At 44.9% G+C, this 23,786-nt stretch overlaps 1 protein-coding gene across 1 annotated transcript in view; it reads left to right on the top strand.

The window, feature by feature from the left end:
• The first annotated feature begins 2,211 nt into the window (after positions 1-2,211).
• septin3 (septin 3) overlaps positions 2,212-23,786 on the top strand; it is a 56,048-nt gene continuing 34,473 nt past the window's right edge. The window contains exons 1-3 of the mRNA XM_084319076.1: positions 2,212-2,314; positions 4,094-4,444; positions 10,451-10,579. Coding sequence (XP_084175202.1) covers positions 4,096-4,444; positions 10,451-10,579 — 478 coding nt within the window. The 5' untranslated portion in view covers positions 2,212-2,314; positions 4,094-4,095. The remainder of the gene's footprint in view (positions 2,315-4,093; positions 4,445-10,450; positions 10,580-23,786) is intronic.

Below are 23,786 nucleotides of genomic sequence, written 5' to 3'. Positions count from 1 at the left end.
CTTTGTGCCATCAGCATTCACAGAGAGACAGGACAGACAGGGCTGCAACACTTCCCAGGGAAAAGCCCAAAACATACATCTCTCCGGATCTTCTCACAAGGTCCAACGTCTCTTTTCTTCTTCCTACCCCAGGGCCAAATTCTTTGCCTACTCTGAAGCCAAGCATAACCATAAAGCCCCCCTTCCCAAAGTTAAGTGTTTCTTCTTCATTAATCACAGTCCTAGAACCTAAGCCAAGAATATCTCCAACGTCGATTGTCCCCACACCCAGACTGAGTCCCTCTCCGACATCCCAATGCCAGACGATGCCTTTTGAAAACATAGGAGACAAAAGGAGTTCTCCTGTAGCCAAAGAAAGACGGGCTAAATCAATACCAATTTCTAATGTCAAAGGTCAGCCTGAGCTCAATAAACAGTGGTCACTGAAGACAGAAAAGCACAACATTCTTGATCAAGATGCTTTATTGAACTTTACTCGCTCTGATTTGAGAAGATCTGTGTCAGCATCGTTTTCAAGGGATATGCTCCCCAGACAGTCAGTGAATCACTTGGTCACTCACCATTCTCAATCCCACAGACCTAAAGTCGTGTCTCAGAATGCTTGCCTGTTGCAAGCTAAACTTGGCTTAAGGAAATCGGAGAAAATCGAAAAACCTATACCTACGGCTACGTGTCCTGTCGGGAAAGAGGATCTTGCGACAATCAAAAAATCTAAGTCAAACAGAGAGGCTCAAGCTATTGCAATTCTGCCAGGTGGAGTGGCAGCTAGAAGAAGCACTTTCTCAGTGTCTGAAGGGATTAAGGCCATACATTCTGTTGAGGGAGAAAAGTATTCGATGAGGGATGGACCCGCCTCTCAGTCAAGGCTTAGGACTCCAAATAAGCACATAGACCACTCTCAAAATAAGCATTTTCTCCAGACTGCGCGCTCCATCATTAATTCTAAAAACCCAATTTATGATAAAATGCAGCCCAGCAGAAAGACACTTTCCACTGACCATGTCTCGGGTCAATCAATTCTTCTGCCAACTAAAGAAAGCCATAGAAGACATTTCGACAGTGGAATGAGGAACGAGTCAACGTTCCTAAAGGACACTGTACATGAAAAATCTTATGAGGAGGAGTCTAGAAAGGTAATCTCACCAGATTCCTCGTTTCAACCCATTAAACAGACTGGCGCACCTGGAAATATCAAGACCACACAGAAACCCAGATTTTTGTTCAGAGATCAGTGTAAAAATCCACAGATTTCAGTTGATAATGGCAGCCATTCACAAGACACTAATCAGAAATGGGAAGCCCTTCAGATTGCGGTCCCTCAGTCAAAAGACTACAAGATCTGTCTGGCGGTACCTTCAACTGAGACCACCACAGTTAATCCCGAAGGTGGAACCTCTCTAGCTGGACAACAAGGCCTACTCTGCTCCTCTTTAAAATCCCCTGCAACTGCTCCTGTTGAACATGACACGTCAAAGGTTTCAAAACTGCGGAAACATCAATTAGACCATGAGCTATCTCCTCTCCAAACTGCAAATTGTAACATAGACCACAAAGGTGTGAAACCAAGTCATCTGAAACCATATCAAACGGAACTACCACCACCTCGACACAAGGAGCCTACAAAACCACCAGAATATTCCTTTGAAAAAAACGCTGTAAGCTGGCTACTATCCATGGAGCGCAACCCATTCAACACAACAGGGGTTGGCACTGGTTCAGTTGGGGTGTTTGAACTCCCGTCCCAACCACAGGAACACCGGGCACCAGACGAGATGACGGCGACAGCAACTACTCTCCCTCCATCACCCGAACTGAATCCCCCTCTGCTAAGCAAGTCACCTATCAACACTGAGGAACCAGAGGAACCATATTACGTCACCATGTATCATCCCGGTGCAGTGTATATGTCGATGGGTGAGTACAGAGATAACTTAACATCTTGAGGGACTGTAACTGACTGGCACTGTGAACAAAGTCAACTAATTCCTCCATGAACACTGAAAATGATAGGCATCCTTTCTTCTTTCCTTTTAGATCCCCCCCTAAAAATCTATTCTGTGGGGAAGATAGGGACTCAGAGAGAAAGAGAGAGGGGTGGTGTTGGTGGTGGTAGTAAAGAGCTTTGTGACCTAGCTCCTTATCAGTAGAGTAACAGACATGCTTAAGAGAGATAAAACAAACTTGGCAAACTTTTACATGTGAATGAGGACAGTGAAAGCAGAACATTTGAAACGGCATGCTACAAAGACAAACAAATACAAAGAAAACATGTAGCCTATATGAAAGTGAGAGAAGAACAACAAAGTCCCAACGTGTGAGTAATTGTTATAGTGTTTTGTACTATTTCTGTTTATCCACTGAATTTAGCTGTTTATTTTTGCTGATAGGGAACTAGGTGAAAATGTTATAGGAAGTAGGAAATATTAACACAATAAAATGTGTAAATAGAAAATGAAACAGTTAATGAAGCAGAAATAGTGTATCTGATATTACTACTGATATTACTATAGGCTAGGTTTGTATAATTGTATTAACTATTGATTCACATCCGTTTTCTCACTGGTTCCCTGAAATTAGGCTGGATAATAGAGGACATGAAAATGTCCCTCTAAATTGCATAAATGTAAATATAAATATATTTTCTCCCTAGATATTCACAATGTATTTACATTTTATTATTAAAAAAATATTAATAAATGACATGTTTGCATTATTGTGATTAGCCTAAAAAAGCGATGGTTATTCTCACTCTGTCTGCTTGTCTCGCGATGGTAGATCTCTCCAGCCTGGGAAAAGGGCAAAGTAGATCTCGTGGCCCAAAAGGTTGCCCGCGGAGAGTTATATTGAGCATGCGCGCTGCATCGCACCGCTCCCTCTCCTCTTGTCGCCTTGGTAACGATAAAGGGGGGGGTTCTAGACCAGAGGGAATGAAAAAAGAGGTACCCAGACAAATCACACGACCCTAGTCTACATCTTACAGTCTGTGTTGGACATTCGGCGTTTGTTTTTGTACCCTGGACCATACGATTAGCAGCGAAACGGCGATTCTTCACCCTAAGCAATTTTGCAATTAAATTAACCAGGAATTGGTAAGTCATGTTTCGAACATCACTGCTGCTGAATCTGGCCGTTACGGACGCGTAGCGTGCTAGCCAGCTAACGTATTAAAGCTAGCTTTTCTGTTAGAGCTGCGTTGTAGAGCTAAGGTAGCATTTCTATCCGGCATGGATGAAGAGAAACAATGGGGACAGTAGGGTCTGATGTGTGCTGCAAGAGTCCGAGATACATATTTCTGGACAATTGTTGTTTTTGTCCTATTGTTAAAAAAAATATCTAAACGTTAGTAATGTATTGTGAGTTGTGAGTCTTGTGACCCACGCATGATAAAGGCATTTCCTTTTTTGTTAGCCGCTTTCCTTTATGAAAAACAGGACATGATGGTGGTGATGCATTCAGGTTCTCACCACAGGATGCCTTGCCTCTACAGTACATCAAGGGCAATGTCTGATCTGCTTGGACACAGCCAGAGAATCTAGATTATGATTAATACTGTAATAATCTGAGATAGAGGTTTAATTCTGCAAATCTGGTGAGTTATTCATTTTGATTGCGTGTGTGCAAGTGAGTAAGTGAGTGAGTGAGTGAGTGAGTGAGTGAGTGAAGGAGCAAGTGAGGGAGAGAAAGACAGAGACAGAGAGGGGGCAGGGCTGAGTGTTGTCCTGAATCAAGCTGACACAGTGACTGCCTCTGTGACCACTACGATCTGAATCAAGGCATGTGGATTATCTGATCTCAAGCACAGCAGAAGCCTGTTCCTTGTGTACAGTCTATGCCCTGGAGGCCTTAGGTTATGCACATCAGGGTCCAACCGTATGCATGTGACTGTTACCATATGCCTGCAATGTTTTCTTCGACAGAGTGAGTAACTAAACCTTCTGCAGTAGCCTAGTTCTTCACTTGTGGATCAATTGGGAAAAAGAGTCCTCGAACTCCCACCTTCTTCTTATAATTGCTATTTCTACTGTACTGACCTAGTTCCTCAGGAAGTCATGCCTTACACAGTAAAACACATCTCCCACTTCCTCTGCTGCAGACATGTCCGACATCGTTCCCCCTGAGGTGAGACCCAAACCGGCCGTCCCTGCCAAGCCTCCTCATGTGGGGGCTCCTTCTCCCTCCAGCCCCTTCGCCCCGCAGGGGTTAGGGATTGGGGGTGGGCCTTCCGCCACGCCCCCTCCAAGTGCGATTCCAGTTCCGATCGGAAGTCACGGCCCCAGCCATGCCGTGAGAGATGGTGCAGGCCCCGGTGTGGGTCATGGCGGTAATCAGGGAACGGGCAGTGATGGGTCCACACTTCTGGGTTACATCGGCATTGACACCATCATAGAGCAGATGAGGAGGAAAACCATGAAGACTTGCTTCGACTTCAACATCATGGTCGTGGGTAAGTCAGACGGGTGCTTTCCTGTGAATAGAGGCCCTTACATGGAATGTTTGTGTGGTTCTCGTTCTTCCAACATGGCTGCCTGTAACCATTGATAACTGCTTTAGAAAGAAAAGGCCTAATTTCTGTGCAGTGGCAGAATAGGTAAAACACTGAAAATAAATCATATTACTGTTCTACTGTGACTTGTTTACAAGATCCAGTAATAAGTAGGGGTGGAACGGTTCACAAAATAGACGGTTCGGTTCGTATCACGGTAAACATGCTTCTCATTTATATATATAAAAAAAGAAAAAAAAGGTTTACAGTGGTTTGCCTTAAATAATGTTTGGCACACAAAGACCGAACTGACTGAAAAATATAGGCTACATTTGTCAAAGTATTAACTTAGTGCAAACAAACAATATGCTCAGCCAGCACTAGACTTTCCTTTCTTTAAAATAAACACAAAAAAACAATCTCAACAATGTTTAAATTCCCTGATTGTCAGTTCTTAATGGAAAGATTCGTTTTCCACTTGAAATTAAAGTGCAGTATTTGAAATACAATGAAAGGAATATGGCTGGATTTCTTATCAAAAGGAAAAGTGGCACTGTTATTTAACTGTTAATTTCTTTTCACCACCTGTTTTTGCTTAATCCTTGAAGTGTCTATTTTAAGATTCTGCCAGGTAACAGGTTGGAATAATGTCCCATGTTGTTTCTTTTTTTAACATTTCATTACACCTATCCTGAACCAAAACGTGAAAAATAAGAAAAAGAAAACAGCATAACTTTTGAAGTTAACAACAAATTAAAACATTTTCCCAAACAAGTTTGACCCAAGGAATTCAGTACAATTGTTATTTTTAAGATTCAAACACATCTTGATTCAACCTGGAGAGGTTGGTCATGCTGACATGGTAGAGGAGGATCATCAGTATATAGAGAGGTTGGTCATGCTGGTAGAGGAGGATCATCAGTATATAGAGAGGTTGGTCATGCTGGTAGAGGAGGATCACCAGTATATGGAGAGGTTGGTCATGCTGACATGGTAGAGGAGGATCATCAGTATATAGAGGTTGGTCATGCTGGTAGAGGAGGATCATCAGTATATGGAGAGGTTGGTCATGCTGACATGGTAGAGGAGGATCATCAGTATATAGAGGTTGGTCATGCTGACATGGTAGAGGAGGATCATCAGTATATAGAGGTTGGTCATGCTGGTAGAGGAGGATCATCAGTATATAGAGGTTGGTCATGCTGACATGGTAGAGGAGGATCATCAGTATATAGAGGTTGGTCATGCTGGTAGAGGAGGATCATCAGTATATGGAGAGGTTGGTCATGTTGACATGGTAGAGGAGGATCATCAGTATATAGAGAGGTTGGTCATGCTGGTAGAGGAGGATCATCAGTATATAGAGAGGTTGGTCATGCTGGTAGAGGAGGATCATCAGTATATAGAGAGGTTGGTCATGCTGGTAGAGGAGGATCACCAGTATATAGAGAGGTTGGTCATGCTGGTAGAGGAGGATCACCAGTATATAGAGAGGTTGGTCATGCTGACATGGTAGAGGAGGATCATGTTGGTATTTTGTATTTGTATTTATTGGCAGGTGACATGAGCACTACAATAATTAAAACATACTACAATAATTAAAACACAGTAGGAATCAGTATAGGTTACAATACACTAAAATACATACAAATAAATACATTAAAATACATTACAATACATCACAACCCCTCAGTTAAAATGGTCGCACACTTGATCATCTCTCAACCATGGTTTAAGTTAGTTTGAAATGAAATGTAACTTTGATACTCCCTGAGCCGTGTTGGCAGACTCACGTGTGGGCTGCTCTCACGGAAAAGGCTGCCTGACTAAAAGCAGACCTTCTGTTTGGGACTACACAGTCCCCTCTGACTACAGACCTGGTACATCTGTCAGCAGATGCTTTCTGTTTTATGAAAGTACAGAGGGGGGGGGGGGGGGGGGGGGGGAGCCAAGCCATGTAGGATTTTATAGGTAAGGCAGGCATCTTTGAATTTGACGAAATTGTCCCAGCTCAGTAGGTTCTGGTTTGCTATGCTATAACAATGGTGGTGGCTGTTTGTTTTCCTGTCCAGAACTTTCACAGCCTGATGGTAAACTACCTGTACAGATCGTAGTGTTGTACAGGAGGCTTGTGTCCAGCTAGTCAGACAGTATGTTAAGTACATAATAATGGCATTAAAATACAGTGCTGCTGCTTTTGTTGACAGAGAGTTTCTGATGTGACGGTAGAGGAGGATCATCATTATATGAGAGGTTGGTCATGCCGACATGGTAGAGGAGGATCACCAGTATATAGAGGTTGGTCATGCTGACATGGTAGAGGAGGATCATCAGTATATGGAGAGGTTGGTCATGCTGGTAGAGGAGGATCATCAGTATATGGAGAGGTTGGTCATGCTGACATGGTAGAGGAGGATCATCAGTATATAGAGAGGTTGGTCATGCTGGTAGAGGAGGATCATCATTGTTTGTCTTGGCAAAAAAGCCATCGGGAGAGCCAAGTGATTTGATTTGATTTGATTACGGATCCCCATTAGTCTTCCTGGGGTCCACACAAAAAAAACATACAAAAACAATTATTATTGCAATTTTTTTTAATTAAAAGTCAGTACTCAACACACAATGCATAATTAGGCCAGGTCTTGCTCGAAAAAGAGATCTTTGATCTCAAGTGACTACCCGGTAAAATAAAGGTAAAATAAATAATGAAACTAACAATTAAAATAGCTAAAATTACATGCAAGGCTAAGCACAGAAACAGAAAACAAAAACAAAACAAAATATTTTACAGTGTTAAATACAATTTAAGATTATTTTTAAAAGTGAATCTACTGTAAATGCAGCAGAGGTTTTGAGGCAGGTTATTCAAAGAGTTAATGCTCTAAAAATAAAAAATCTCCTTAAAGCATTGGTTTTTGGACCTGGCAAATCAAGCTGCCCACTTCTGGAACCTCTAGTGTAATGCTCATGCACAGTATTACTAAAAACAATCTGTTTAGGTATGTATAAAAACAGGAGTTTTACTGCTCATGACCAACTTGAACAGCACAAGTATATTAAAGACAATCTATTTTAAACGTTAAGCCAAGAGAGGCGGGCAAGCATAGTGCTCACATTAGACCTTAGTGAGCAGCCCAGTACCAACCGTGCTGCCCTGTTCTGGACCACCTGGAGATGACCACATCGCAGAGCAATAGTCAAGATGACATAAAACTAAACTTTGCACTATCTGACATAAAAGGGGATGGGCAACAAAAGAAGCACATTTCCTGGAAATACCAATTGCTTTTCCCATTTTCAAAACAATATAATTAATATGCTGAGACCAAGACAGAGTGCAATCCAGCATCACTCCAAGGAGTTTAGTACTTTCAACTTGTTGAACTGCTGAATTACACAAGTTTAAATGAAGCTTTGGATTTGTAGATAACCTGTGCCTTGTACCCAGCACAATACATTTAGTCTTGGAGATATTAAGGACAAGTCTATTACATACTACCCAGTCATGCACAACTTTAAGTTCTCTGCTCAAAACTTCATTAAGTACATTGCATGATGGTGCAGCGTAATACAATGTCGAATCATCTGCATAAAGAACTGTTGTAGCACATTTTGTAGCCCAAGATAGGTCGTTAGTAAATACAGAGAAGAGCAAAGGTCCTAGGCAACTTCCTTGCGGAACGCCACACTCTAGACCTCTGCTACTGGACAGGCTGCCATTTAGATACACCTTCTGTGATCTAGAGGACAAATAACTTAGTATCCACTTTAAAGCAGAAGTGTTAAAACCATAACATTTAAGTTTCTCAACCAGTAGAGAATGGTCCAGCACATCAAATGCAGCACTAAAACCAAACAGCACAGCTCACCAGCATAGAGTTATCTATAGCTTTAAGCCAGTCATCAGTCATCTGTATCAAAGCAGTAGAAGTAGAGTGACCAGCTCTACTGTATAGGCATGTTGAGAATCTGTTGCAAGCTTGAATACGCTTGAATTTGTGAATGCACCAACTTTTCCATGATTTTGCTCAAGACAGGTAAAATACTTATAGGTCTAGAATTTCCCTCATTAAAAGCAGCTTTGGTGTCCTTAGGTAAAGGAAAAACCTTAGCCTCCTTCCACATCTTTGGACATAGGCCCACATCCAAACATCTATTCATAATATGACATATAGGAGATGCTATGATACCAGCAGTCATTCTCAGCACTTTACTATCCAGGTTATCTAGGCCTGCTAACTTACTATCAGGAAGAGAGCGGAGTAAGTGCATGAGGTGAGAGGGGGTAATGCATGAGTTCTTGGAGGTTGATGGGCATATCCAGATCCAAAGTAGACCTTGAACGCCTGCCTCCTCCCAAGGTCTGTCTCATCCCACATGTACAGCGAGTCAACTTCAGAGTTGCCTGCTACAAAAGAGCAGACCAGTCAATATTTGAGAGGCCCAAACCCTATGATCAAGGATATGGGCTGGGAGAAGATGATAATAATAATAATAATGGATTGGATTTATATAGCGCTCTTCATGACACCCCAGTGACCCCAGAGCGCTTACAGAGTCCATTATTCGTTCATACACAGTCATACCGGTGATGGTAAGCTACAATTGCAGCCAGAGCTGCCCTGAGGCAGACTCACAGAAGCGTGGCGAATAATCATTGCCTACGGCCCCTCCGACCACCACCAACATTCATTCACATGCATACACATTCATACGAGGCAAGTAGGTTAAGTGTCTTGCCCAAGGACACAACGGCAGTGGGATGGACATGGGCTTGAGCGGGATTCGAACCACCAACCCTTCGATCATTGGACGACCCGCTCTACCCCTGAGCCACACCGCCCCACAATGATGGATGAGGGGGTGTTAGAGCCTGTCTGGACGGTTGGACCCATCCTCCCTCCTTCTCTTGTTGTGGTACTGGCCCAGAAAGCGGAGTCAGAAGAGCAAGAAGCTCTTAATAAGGAGGCAGATTATGCAAAACGTAACATGCATGAGGAGGAGGAAGAGATGGAGATTGGAGAGATAGACTTTGACGATCTCTTTGGCGATGATGATCATGATGATGATTAGTAGTTTAGGTTTGAATGTTGTGCTAACAGAGAAGATGTACTGTTAGTACTTTGTTTGAACCTTAACAAAACATATTTCACTGGATTTCAAATTGTATAGGAAAATGTGTTCATTTTTGTCTATGTAGGACAAATTAGTCTTTTCACATTCGTCTTCCACTTTTGGCCATGTTTACACAAAATCTACAATATTTAGGGTATAACAGCATGGAGAAAATCTTTATTACAATATTATTTCCAATATTAACCTAAATCGATCTCGTCCAATGCACTACATTTTAGTAAAAAGGGACAATAGAGATGTGACATATGTTTTTTTTCCAGCGTTTTTTGCTTTTTCTGGCCTGAAATTGAATCAAGATGTGTTTGAATCTTAAAAATAACAATTGTACTGAATTCCTTGGGTCAAACTTGTTTGGGAAAATGTTTTAATTTGTCTCTATATTTTGTTAACTTCAAAAGTTATGCTGTTTCCTTTTTCTTCTTTTTCAGGTTTTGGTTCAAGATAGGTGCAATAAAGGGTTAAAAGTAAACCCCATGGGACATTATTTTACCTGGCAGAATCTTAAAATAGACACTTCAAGGATTAAGAAAAAACAGGTGGTGAAAAAAAATCCACCCTATGCAGGTGGACCTATGTTTCTAGACTAGTTTTGTTGCATCCCTTGTCTGATCTGTTATCTCGTTACTCACTCAATTTGACTCCATCTTACAAATACTCTCTCTCTCTCTCTCTCTCTCTCTCTCTCTCTCTCTCTCTCTCTCTCTCTCTCTCTCTCTCTCTCTCTCTCTCTCTCTCTCTCTCTCTCTCTCTCTCTCTCTCTCTCTCTCTCTCTCTCTCTCTCTCTCTCTCTCTCTTTATCTGTCTGTCTCTTTCTCTCTCTGTCTCTGTTAGGGCACAGCGGGCTGGGGAAGTCGACTCTGGTGAACACGCTGTTCAAGTCCCAGGTTAGCAGGAGGAGTGCAGGATGGACCCGTGATGAAAAGATTCCCAAGACTGTTGAAATCAAAGCAGTGTCCCACTGTGAGTAGAGAGAGACAAAAATACTTTAACCCCCTCTGTGTGTGTGTGTGTGTGTGTGTGTGTGTGTGTGTGTGTGTGTGTGTGTGTGTGTGTGTGTGTGTGTGTGTGTGTGTGTGTGTGTGTGTGTGTGTGTGTGTGTGTGTGTGTGTGTGTGTGTGTGTGTGTGTGTGTGTGTGTGTGTGTGTGTGTGTGTGTGTGTGTGTGTGTGTGTGTGTGTGTGTGTGTGCGTGCGTGCGTGCGTGCGTGTCTTTCTCTGCTTTCCCTCCTCCTCTCCTCATATAATTTGCGAGTCGGCAACCAACCTGCAAATAATAATAATAACAATAATAATATATAATAATAATAATGTAATATAATATGAATAAATAATAATGACAAACCAAACCAATTTAAATGACAACATTTAAAACATTTAAAAGAACATCCTACACTAACCACGTCATACAATTGATCTTAGTAATGTGTTTGTTTATCTAGTTTAGATATTTTTTTAATCTGGTATACTGTATGTCCAATTCGCTCACGGCTTGTGGAGAAAATAGACCAGAAGCCGAAACCATCCCTGCAGATTGCAAGCCGGCCGTGGAGCTCCAATCTGTTAACATGGGCGCCGAAAGGAAACTGGCTGCTGTTCCCAGTGCTTTCACAGGCTGTGTGTTTCTACTGTCACTATGTTCATAGCCTATGGCAATACGTCAGTCAGACAACTCACATATTGAAATAAGATATTTTATTGATGAAAAAAAGTGTAAAATAATAGTTTATATTTTTCGCATCGAGGCTCTGTTTCTTATTGCTTACTGCTAAGCATAAGTTAAAGCCAACCAAACACGAGAGCAGATAGTGATCAATAGCAAGACCCCCCATATGAGAACCACAGAGAACAGAGCCTATAGGAACCATAGAGAACAGAGCCCATAGGAACCACAGAGAACAGAGCCCATAGGTGAACCATAGAGAACAGAACCCATAGGAACCACAGAGAACAGAGCCCATAGGTGAACCATAGAGAACAGAGCCCATAGGAACCACAGAGAACAGAGCCCATAGGCGAACCATAGAGAACAGAGCCCATAGGAACCACAGAGAACAGCCCATAGGAACCATAGAGAACAGCCCATAGGTGAACCATAGAGAACAGAGCCCATAGGAATCAGAATAGAGCCCATAGGAACCATAGAGAAAGAGCCCATAGGAACCACAGAGAACAGAGCCCATAGGTGAACCATAGAGAACAACATTGTGTAAGCTAATCAGGGTTGTAGTTATAGGTGAAGTATTTCCAATCTTTGCTATTTGGTGAAACAAGATGGCTACTCTGATTTCTGGCCAGAGCATCTGTCTTGTTTCACCAAATAGTGAACACTGGATATTAGGGATGTCCGATATTATCGGCCGATATTGGCATTCAAATTTAATATCGGAAATTATCGGTATCAGTTAAAAAAAATATATATATTTTTTTAACATTTATTTAACCTTTATTTACCCAGGCAAGCAAGTAAGAACAAATTCTTATTTTATTTATTGTCAAAAGAATGCATAATGTTGTGTTCATTCCACGACAAGAGATATGTAATGTTAATTACCTGAAATTATTCCGTTTTTTATATCGGTATTGGAAATTAACACATTCAGCGCCAAGGACGACATATGTAAGGGATAATGTATAGCTACGAGGTCATTGTAGCAAAATAATTGACCGACACGTAGTTTAAAATACCGAGCCGCTTCGGCGAGGTGTTTTAAACGTCAGTGAAGGTCAATTATTTTGCGACAATGACCGAGTAAAGCTATACATTATCCCGCTTATTACATGGCTAACTTACTAACAATATACCTAATTCATTTGACAAATCGCAGTTGTTCTGTGGCTCTGTCAGCCCAAATAAAGTGATTATTATTATCGCGGGCAGCCTCTGTTCTGGCTCCGCTGTAATCTACACACACTCCGCTGTCAGTGCAGCCGCGGCAGGTGTGTCTGATTTGCTGCACTGATGTGGGCTTGATTGCGAACAGCTGCGCACATCGGTCATTATTGTCCCACAGCGGTCATTATTGAAAAATAATGACCGCTGTCGGGGGGCTATTGACCAATCACAAGCAAGCATTTCGGCGAATGTGAAAACGCCATGTAATAATTCGTGTTAACTCTGGGCTGGGCACCAAACCTGAGAAAAGTTGGGTTTTAATCGTTATTTCTTTTATTCGCTATATCCATTCATAATTCATCCATCCAGCCTGATGTTATCATTGGGAATGGCTCTGAGATCGCAAACGGCCAATACCGCCGCCTAATGCCTTGCGGCCGGTATTACACATCATTGGAATCCCTCTGGCTTGGGCTGTGCATCGATCTAAGAAGTCCGGTCCGGGTTTACCTTCTCGGGCATGAGTAACGTTATAACACACGGATTGGGGACACTGGAGCACCGTGGATTCATGTGTTTTGGTGGATAAATGTTGGACACACGACCGCGATCAATATTTGGAATGGCGATCAGATAATTGGATTATTCTTTTTGCAGTACATCATAGACGAGGTAAGGAGTGGACTATATGTTACCAATCTTGCGTTGATCTGATGATTTTTTCGCAGTGATCACAGCGTGTGTGTGTGTGCCGTTGGCTGCGATCAAAGCACAGAGTTTCAAGTTCAAGTTTCAAGTTCAAGTTTCTTTATTAGTTGTCATACAGAAGTACAGTATACTATTATATAAAATGCTTCTTTCTGTTTTGCTCCAGAGATTGTGCTAGATAAAAATAGATAAGTATAAAATAAGTATAGTAAGTATAAAATAGAAGTCAAGTACGTAGACAAAGTGTTCAGTATATATACAATGTACAATGCAGAGTAGAAGTAACTGAGTTACAATACAATATACTATAGTATACAGTACAAAGCAGAAATGGGATGAGGTACAATTTAGGTACAATTTACAGTAAGGTGTAATGAGGTATGGGTTGTAGTGCAAATTCTTTACCAATAAATATAAAGTGTGTTTAGTTGTTCTAAAGTGGGTAAAGTGGGTGCTGCAGTGAGTTGTTTGTTTAAAGTGAGTGTGTGCGTGTGGATGTGTGTGCTGTGAGTGCATTTGATGGTTGTTACATAGTGTTATTGTCATTTAGCATTCTGATGGCCTGAGGATAGAAGCTTCTTCTATCTACTTGCTTTTCCATCCCCCCCCTTTCGTGCATGCACGATGAAACATAATACCGATAATCTAGCGTTGATTTCAGAATGATTCAATAATCAGGCGAGAAATGGCAACGTGTTTAGTGAATTTCACTAAAGCGCTGTTTGACGGAGTTCCCTGGGATTACACAGGATCACTCTACAACTATACTCATATTCACCACGGTATAAAACGGAAATGTATGGATGAAAAAATAATCAGTTTTTTGCATGTTGACCGGAAGAAACTCACTGACAATCAACGTCGTTATTAGATATAGATATTTAATATAGGTTTAGCACTGCAAACACCGGAACTTATTCCCATTGAACAAAGCGCTGGCACACAACGGCCCAACGCCCATAGCGACCCCTGGCGCTCAAACTGTTAAGAGTTGGACAATATCGGTATATCGGATATCGCTAAAAAAGCCAATATCGAACATCCCTACTGGATATACCTCACCTACTGTATACACACAACCCTGCTTAGCTTCACAGAAAAAATATAGTTTTTTTCATTCACTTCTAATACAAGTTTCACACATAAAACTAGGTTTCACATGAGCATTTCCTGGTTGATAAGATGACAGTGGCCTAATAGGCAATAGCATAACATTAAACCACGGAGTTGTGGTCCATTTAGGAAATCAGTTTGAACTTGAACTTGCATTGGTTTGTGATAGATTATTAGTTACTGGGTATTTCAAAGGACCTCATATTTGGTACCATTTTGAAGCTAACAACAAGGGCTTTCCAATGATATAAAATAAGTGTATGATTATCATCATCATTTTTATTATTATGGTTCATATGTAGTTGCACTTGAACTTGTTGAAATTAAACTTGGAAGATACAAATTAATTTTCAAGCACTTTCCTTGCTTATGTCAGATTTATGTGTAATGAATGGAATGTAGATAATCTTGTTGGCAATATAGAACAGCTGATCTAATCTAATCTAACAGATTAGAGCATCTATTGTTCAAAAGGTATGAATTAATTAATGAAACTAGATTAGATAAAAAAAATGATAAATTTAATTTTTTTACATATTGTGATGGAAATTATAAAACTTTCATGTTTGTGTTAAACATTTTCTTCAAACTTACCCCATTCTCTTCATAGAGCCTTGTCTTCCTCCATACTCTCTGCCGCCCTAGAAGCATCTTTCCTGGGTAGGGTAGGAGCGTGGCCCGCCCTGGGTCTTCCTGGTTCTCAGCTGTATGTTATTAGCCAATGCTAGCATGGGAGCTAGCGTCAAGCAGCAGGCCTTGTCGTCAATTCTAGGTTGATAAAATGAAATATGTTATATATACGAATATGAGCCACTAATGAATACACTAAATACAGCAATGTGGCTATTTGAAAACACTGCATTTGCGAAATAAATACGTCAATACGTACCAAATTCTCAACAATACTAAACGACATGGCCCCCCTAAGAACCACCAGGGTAAAAAATCACGCTGAGCCGTGGATGCACTCCGAAATACTGGCCGCTATGAAAACCAGAGACAAAAAATGCTCTGAGTTTCGTAAAAGTCAGTCAAAGCTTACTAAAAGCACGAGCAGTGAACTCCAAGCCCACGTGACTGAACTCAAACTAGAAAGAAACAGACTAAGAAACGACGTAAACTCCATGATCAAAACTGCAAAAAAGAATTTCATCAATGACAAAACTGAGGAAAACAAAAACAAACCACGTGAACTTTGGAAATTACTCAATAATCAACTAGGATGCAGTAAAAAACTTAAAACCAGATTCTCAAACATAAACATAAAAACGGACAACACGCTCATCACAGACAAGCTGGATGTAGCCAATTACTTAAACATTTTCTTCACAAACATAGCCACAACACTGGTAAACAAACTACCCTCCCACTCAGGGCTTTATGGGGTAGAACACATAGTAGCTTACTACAAAAACCTAGGGGTCCGCAAGGACGACTTCAAGCTGGAAATGGTAACAACAGATGAGGTACTCAATAAACTGAGCGCCCTCCAACCTAACAAGGCCACTGGCCATGACAACATCCCCTCCAAATTCCTCAGAGACTCAGCAGCCGCCATCACCCCAATCATCACACACATAATAAACCTCTCCATAAAACAGGGACACGTCCCCAAGGACTTCAAAATTGCGAGGGTGACCCCTCTGCACAAAAAGGGCAGCAAATTAGACCCAGGCAACTACCGCCCTGTTTCTATTCTCACCTCCATCTCGAAAGTAATGGAAAAAATAGTCTACGAACAGGTCGAAAAGTACCTAGCGGAAAAAAATCTAATCTACGAATTCCAATCTGGCTTCAGAACATCCCACTCCACTGACACATGCCTTCTCTATTTGAATGACCACATCAAACAAGAGGTGGACGCAGGCAAATACTGCGGCATGGTCATGCTGGACCTACAAAAGGCCTTTGACACGGTCAATCACTCCATTCTGATTGACAAGCTAAAAGCAATTGGTTTTGATAGTCTATCAGTGAGCTGGATGCAATCCTACCTTGAGGGGAGGGAACAGATGGTGGAGGTAAACGGTACCCTATCCCCCCCCTCACAGTGAGCTGTGGTGTTCCACAAGGAAGCATACTAGGACCGCTACTGTTCCTAATTTATGCAAATTACATGTCGTCAGCTTGTGACTGCAACTTGTTCCTGTTTGCTGCTGGTCTCTGACAAGAACAAGTTACAGGTTTAAAAAACCCTCAGCTCGGAACTAGGCAGAATCTGCATATGGCTCGCTGATAACAAACTATCATTACACATGGGCAAAACAGAGTCCATTCTCTTCGGTTCAAATAACAAACTCAGCAAGACCGACGGCTTCTCAGTTACAGTGGGTGACAATATTGTCACAAGGAAAGATGAAATTACCTACCTGGGTTCCATCCTAGAGGCTAATCTCTCCTGTGACAAAATGGCATTCAATGTAATAAAAAAAGTCAACCAACGAACTCGATTCTTGTACCGGATCTCCTCTCTGGTAAACAAGAATACCCTGAAGACTCTGGCAGGAGCACTCATTCAGGGGTACTACGACTATTGTAACTGAGGGGTACAATTCCCTGACTGTATTGATAAGTATGGTATCATTAAACCACTACCGCTTTATGTACTTTAATTACTGGCCATACAGTACACGATATATGAATATGATGAACACTTCCCACAATGAAATCGGTTCCACACAAAGGTATAATCAAGTATTTAATGGAGCAAAGGGTACATAATATACTTTACATTATTCTTTGAATGCACTTGTAAGGCAAAGGAATATGCGTAGGCAAATCAATAATGAATGTCCATTCTCTGGTTACGCAGGAGGTAATTATACAACCTGAATCTTAGGGAATTATATCTATGGTACACTAGTAATATAGCGGGAGATACTGGAAGGGGTTCCCCCTGGTTGTAAGCCAGCAGGGGTAGAAGATCTGTCGGTAGTAGGACGTCTGGTCAACGATGACTAAGGAGACTCCAGGTACAGGAGCCGGTGCAATAGCCTCTTGATCCACAGACGAATACAGCTGTTCTCCGTAGACTGTAGCTCCACAGTGAAGAAAGCTAGTCGGCCTCAGGCTCTCTGAGGCGCCGACTCGACTTGACTCCTCGCGGGGTAAATCCAACACGTGCAGGCGTCGGCGATTATCCGCTCCATAAATCACAGGACCAAAGCAAATATATTCCAGCCGCAAAGGGCTATGTAGTCGTCGGGTAGATTAATCCAGTGTACATGTCCATACGGTTCTCGTCTAGGTCTCCTCGGGTGAAAGCACCATGTGGTCAGCCCAGCCTGGATAAGAACTCTAGCTAATACGAGGAAGCGTTAGAGATGCTGGTCACTGTAGAACTTTAACCGCACGATACACTATACACAAATAGACTATTATTGACTTAATAGAAATATGTCGCACTCGACGGTATAGCGCCAAACTCTGACAATTCAGTTATTAATTCGCACGCGGTCTCAATGCTCTATTCTGGGGCCAAACAGGCCATACTTCACCGCATGTTGTATCGTGGGTGAGGCTTCAACTTATTGGTAACTCACTAAGGCTAAGAAGGGGCTTCTATATTCACCTGCGCCGTATTTATACGCACGGTGAACAAACTAGTACCAATCTCATTTCTGTCGCGTATCCCTGGGCAAGGCCGGGCATGTCCAGACACGTCTTGACGGTGACTTTGAACCTGACTCCGGAGGCCGGTCCCTGGCGCCGGTGGACCGCTGTCCAATAGGAGAATGAAATATTATGGTCTGGGCTAAAGGGATATTCTGTGTATATGTACAAGGAATATACAAGGGATATCAAACGATATACAAATACTATGCAATATATATCAATAAATAAATATATATATTCGGTTTAATCTGATCCTTTGTAACAGCCGCCCCCTAATTAGTCCCACCTAATTAGCTAAACAGAGACAGATTAACCGCACTGTCCACTACTCAATGTCTGTTGTGAGGGGTCGGTCAGTTCACAAAGTCATGGGGTCATGGTCGTCATCGATGGTATCGGGGAGCCTTGGCAGTTCTATTAGCCTCGCCACGGGTCGGGTGTAGATCCGCCCTTGGACGAGCACTTCGGCTGCTCGGACCTTTCCGTCGGCACCGGTTATCACTTTGCTTACGCGGCCAGCCGGCCACATAGCTCGGGGTAGTGACTGGTCGATGATCATGACGACTGTTCCTTCTGTCAAATTGTCTCTCTCTTTCACCCATTTCTGGCGGGTCTGTAGAGACGGTAGATAGTGGAGTAGGAAGCTGTTCCAAAACTTGTCAGCCAATACTTGACTGTACCTCCACATTCTTCGGCCGTTCGCTTCTTCAGGCCTGTACATTGTCTGTGGTAGCGCGGGGTCCAGCCGCCCCATCAAGAGTGTGTTGGGGGTGACTGGGTCGACATCTGCTACATCACTTGAGACGTAACCGAGGGGCTTTGAGTTCAATACTCCCTCGATCTCCGTGAGGACTGTCATTAGGACTTCTTCCGCCACGGTCTGGGCCCCAAGCACGGCGTACAGGGCTGTCTTTATTGAACGTACTTCTCGTTCCCAAGTTCCACCGAAGTGAGGTGCGTTCGGGGGATTAAACTGGAAGTCAATCTGGTATGGAGCGAGGTGGGTCTTAAGTTCTGGGCCCATAGCTTGGAAGCTCTCTCTCAGCTCTCTTTCTCCGCCTTTGAAGTTTGTCCCGTGATCAGACAACAATATAGACGGTTTACCTTTCCGCGATGTGAATCTTCGGAAGGCCATAAGGAATGAGTCTGTGCTCATGGTTGGAAGGAGTTCTATATGCATCGCTCGGGTGGTCATGCATTTGAATACAATACCCCACCGCTTCTCGGTTCCTCTTCCTTTCTTTATATACAGCGGGCCGAAACAGTCCATACCGGTGGAGTGAAAAGGCTTGTCGCCGAGTCGGAGGCGACAGGGAGGTAGGTCAGCCATCCGGGGTATACTGGGCTGCGCTCGCCACTTACGACAGTCTAGACAGGTTCGCTGGAAGCGCCGCACTGCTTCTCTCCCTTGCAGTATCCAATAACGACGTCTGATCTCCGCGAAGACTCTCTCTGCCCCGGCGTGATGCACATCCTCGTCGTATTTCTTTATGATCAGCTCTGTGACCTTGTGTCGGCTGTTTAAGACTATCGGGTACTTGACGTCATCCGGTAAGTCTGGAGCTCTCCGCAGACGACCACCCACTCTGATGAGACCATGGGCGTCGCTCTCGGGGGCTAGGTGGAGCAGTCTGCTGTCTGATGGGACGGGCTTTGCTCCCTGTAGACAGTCTAGCTCATCGGGGAACGAGTCTCTCTGGGCTCGTTGTAGTAGAAGAAGTTCTGCTTCTTCGTAGTCAGCTGCAGTAATGTCAGTAGTGAGCTGAACCTCTGGGTGGTGCCACAGGAATGTCTTTAGCTGCGCACTCTCTAGGGTGAGGCAATCGTCTATGTCGGGGTCTGTGGAGACGAGTGTGTTCAATCCACAGAACATAGATTTCTTGTTTTCTGCCTCCTCTTTACTCGCTTCCCGTGGGGTGGGTGTAGGCCACTCTTCTTCCGGGAGCTTGAGGAACTCTGGCCCGTCACTGTATAGGTTGTGACGGGTGAGGTCATCCAGGGACATTCCCCGGGTGATGACGTCAGCTGGGTTGTGTTTTGTGTCCACATACCTCCAGCTTGCTACTTCTGTTAAATCTTGAATCTCTGTGACTCTGACTCCCACGAAGACCTTGTATCTGCACGAATCAGACCGGATCCATGTGAGTACTGTCGTGGAGTCTGACCACAAGATTGTTCTTTGCACCGGAATGGTGAGTTCACGTTGGATTAACGTGGCGAGTTGCGCTCCTGCTAGGGCTGCGCAGAGCTCTAGACGCGGGATAGATTGTTGCTTTCGTGGGGCTATTCTTGAGCGGGCCAGGATGAAGGCAGTATGTATTTCTCCTCCCTCCTCTCGGGCACGCAAGTAGGCCACCGAACCGTAGGCTACTTCGGAGGCGTCGCTGAAGACGTGCAGGTCCATCTGGCACGTCTCCGGCCTCACTGTGGGTGGGAAGTAGCTGCAGCGTATGTTGACACCTGGGAGTGAGCTGAGTTCCGTCTCCCACTCTCTCCATGTGGATGCAAGGTGTTCGGGTATGGGGTCGTCCCAGCCCTGGTCCTTGTCCCATAACGCTCTTACAATCATCTTTGCCCTGGTGGTGTAAGGTAGAATACATCCCAACGGGTCATATTGTCTGGCGAGTGTTCTGTATACACTCCGTCTGGTGGTCGGTAGTGCAGTCGACCTTCCCTGCTCCTTGGTCAGGGGTGTGTGTTTATAATGGAGCGAGTCTGTTTTGAAGCGCCAGACTAGTCCTAATGTCATTTCTTGGGCTTCTCCTGGGATGGTCGCCATCCAGGTCTCGCTGCTTGCTGCCTTGTCCTCGGGGGAGAGGCTGCGCAATACTTGCGGGTCGCTGCTGGCCCACTGCCTGAGATCAAAGCCGCCTTTGATCAGGGAGGCGCGGAGCTTGAGTAGAAGGGCCTCGGCTTCTTCTGGCATCGAGACGCTTTGCAGACAGTTGTCCACGTAGAAACTATTTCCTACACTTTGTCGGACCTCTTCATCAGCTGCTGGGTCCTCTGCGACGTGTTTTTGCAGTGCAAACGTAGCACAGCATGGGCTGCATGTGGTTCCGAAAGGGAGGACTTCCCATTGATAGATGGCTGGTTGCTCATCCCCGATCCTCTCTCTCCATAGGAACCGCAGCAGGGGCTTGTCCTCCTCCACTAGTCTCACCTGCAGGAACATCCCTTTGATGTCGCCGCTGATGGCCACCTTGTCCTGGCGGAAACGTAGTAACACGCCTAGTAGGGAGGGGCCGAGTGTTGGGCCGGGCAAGAGCTCTTTATTCAGATTTTGTGATCCGATCTGGTAGCTGCAGTTGAACACAATACGATCCTTGCCGTTGTGGTGGACTTTGTGGTGCGGCACGTACCATGATTCGGTCGTCTGATCGGCCTCTTTAATGTCAATTTTCTTTATGTGTCCCGCTGTGATTAGCTTGTTAATCTCAGCGCGGTACACAGTCTCTTGAGCGGGGTCTCTGGCTAGGCGCCGCTCTGTGTTCAATAGATACCGCTCCGTCGCTTCTTTTGGGGCGTGGAAGGTAGGCATACCCTCTCGCCTCAGGAGTGGAGTTGCGTATCTCATCACTCCGTTGACTTTGACTCTCTTTGTCCCTTGCTCGAGGAGTGCTATAGCGTAAATGTCTTCCTGGGAACGAATGTCTTTCTTTTCGTTCTTAAAGGGCATTGTCTCTAGTGTCCATAGCCTCTCGACGTGCTGTAGGAGGGTGGTGTCTTCTTCTGTCACTCTGGAGTGGAGGCAGCTAGTGGCTGCTGTTCGGTTAAGAGACTTAGCGAGGGGGCCTTGTAATGTCCATCCTAGGCGGGTCTCGACTGCTGCAGGACAGCCTCTGGGCCCTGTGTGGACCCGGTCTATCGGGACTATGAGGTCTGCATGGTCGGAGCCTATCAGCAGGGTCGGGGTGGCACCGTCTATGAGCGGGATAGGTAGTTGACGCAGGTGCACATATTTATCCATCAGCTTGGCGATGGGGTAGGTGTACTGCGACAGGCCTATTTCTTGGCTGGTGAAAGCATTAGTAATCCTATACCGTCTCTCTGGCTGCCCGCTTGCTGCGATAGTGAAGGAGACATTCTTGCCCTTTATCGTCTTTAGATCTCTTCTTATGGTCCGAATCGTCATCTGGTTTTCGCTCCCCCGCAGCCCCAGCTGGGCCGCAGCGGACGCGAGGAGAAGGGTCTTCTCTGACCCGTCGTCAAGGACGGCGTAAGTGTCCATGACCTTGTCTTGTTAACTCAGTGTTACGCGGACCACCTTTAAGAGCACTCGGGCGCCCCCGCTGCTGGCGGGGTCAATGTACATAACACTTGCCTTTGTGCTGCTTGAGGGTGCAGGCTTTCTTCTGTTACTGTCGTGTAGGACATCTAGGTGGGCTCCGTCACACCGACTACACCTCTTCTTTAAGCGGCAATCGGCTGCCATGTGACTGCGCGCACATCGGTAACAGCGTCGGTTGGACTTTATCCATTGACCCACCTCGTCGGCGGTCATCTTCTTGAACGTGTCACATTGTGACAACCAGTGTTCCTTTTCGCAGTACGGGCACACCATCTTCCACTTCTCTTTCATCGAGGGGGTACTGTGGTTCTTGCTGCTCGGTACTGATTCTGATTGGTGCATGACGGTCACCAATCTTCGGCCATCGTTTGCTCTCCTAGGTCCCTCTCTGGAGCTTGGGGTGCTCCGCATGAACGTATCCAACCGTAGGCTGTTGACTTCTCTCGCCAGGAAGTCGGCTAGGTCTAGGAGGGATGGCTCGGGACCGTTAGGATCACGGTGGTCTCTTTGCCGCCTGAAGCGCTCTTGTCGGGCGGGCGGAAGCTTCTCTAAAATCCTCTCGACATTAGAGTTCGCGTACAGTTCGTGCATACCCTTTTCTCTTTGCGCCCCCAGCATCCCTACCAGGGATTGTACCTTGATAGACAGGTCATCTAGTGAGCGATTGTCTGTGGCTGGGGGTAGGCGGTCAATATGCCTTATCTCTTGTATTACGTAGTCCCATATGCGTTCATATCTTTGGTCGAGTGCTGCTAGAGCCGCTGTGTATGGGGTAGTAGAGGTGGCATAGGCCAGCGCTATATTGTGCGCTCGGGGCACCTTGAGGTGCTTCAGTAGGATAGCATACTTGTACGGTTCGTCAGCTACATCGGACATCATTGTCTCTAAGCACATTCGTAGCTCCGTGTACTGTGCTCTGTTCTCGTGGGTGAAGTCCGGAAACGTCGGTGTGCCAATGTATGATGCCATGGATGGCTGGCACATCGGTGAGCGTTGGAAGAGAGGCCTCCTAGGCGAGTCTCCTCTTACGCCTCTTGGTGGGCTGGTACCTGCTGGGTACCATGGCCCGCGTATCCAGGTGCTATTCCTCGGGGCTGGTCGTGCGTCAAGCTCACCCGTGAATTGAGTCGGGGGTCTGTAGCGCAGAGCCGCGGGGGTAGAGCCTGGGCTGTACTGGACCTCCTGGTCCTGTGGAGTACTGTGCTGCTGTCGGGCTTGACTCTCCTCCTCTCCCTCTTCTTCTTCCTCTGGCAGGTCCTCTAGATCCTGTAGTCGTCTATTTAGCCTCTCCGCGGTGTAGACCGTTTCTTCCTTGTAGCTGGTCCTCGCGTGGACCGGTCGGGGAAGGAGTTCGGAGGGGGGTATAGGCTCTCTCTGGTGGTCGCGCTCAGGGTCGCTTGATCGGGTAGGGGAGGGTGCCCTTGACCCGTGTCTTGACGAGGCCCTGGAACCCCGTGCGGAGGGAGGGGGTGTCGCCCTGGCGATCAGCTGCTCCATTATCTGCGCTTGTAATCGGTCGCACTCGGCTTCGCGCTTGGTGAGAGCGATGTCGCGCTCTGCTTCTCTTTGGGCACCGGCAGCGGCGCGCTGGGCGTCGGCCCGGTCCCTT

This window comes from Notolepis coatsorum, assembly GCF_963971535.1.
Source record: "Notolepis coatsorum genome assembly, chromosome: 7".
NCBI classification, from domain to species: domain Eukaryota; kingdom Metazoa; phylum Chordata; class Actinopteri; order Aulopiformes; family Paralepididae; genus Notolepis; species Notolepis coatsorum.
Note: the sequence above shows the minus strand (reverse complement) of the source record. Positions and strands in the feature narration are given on the sequence as shown.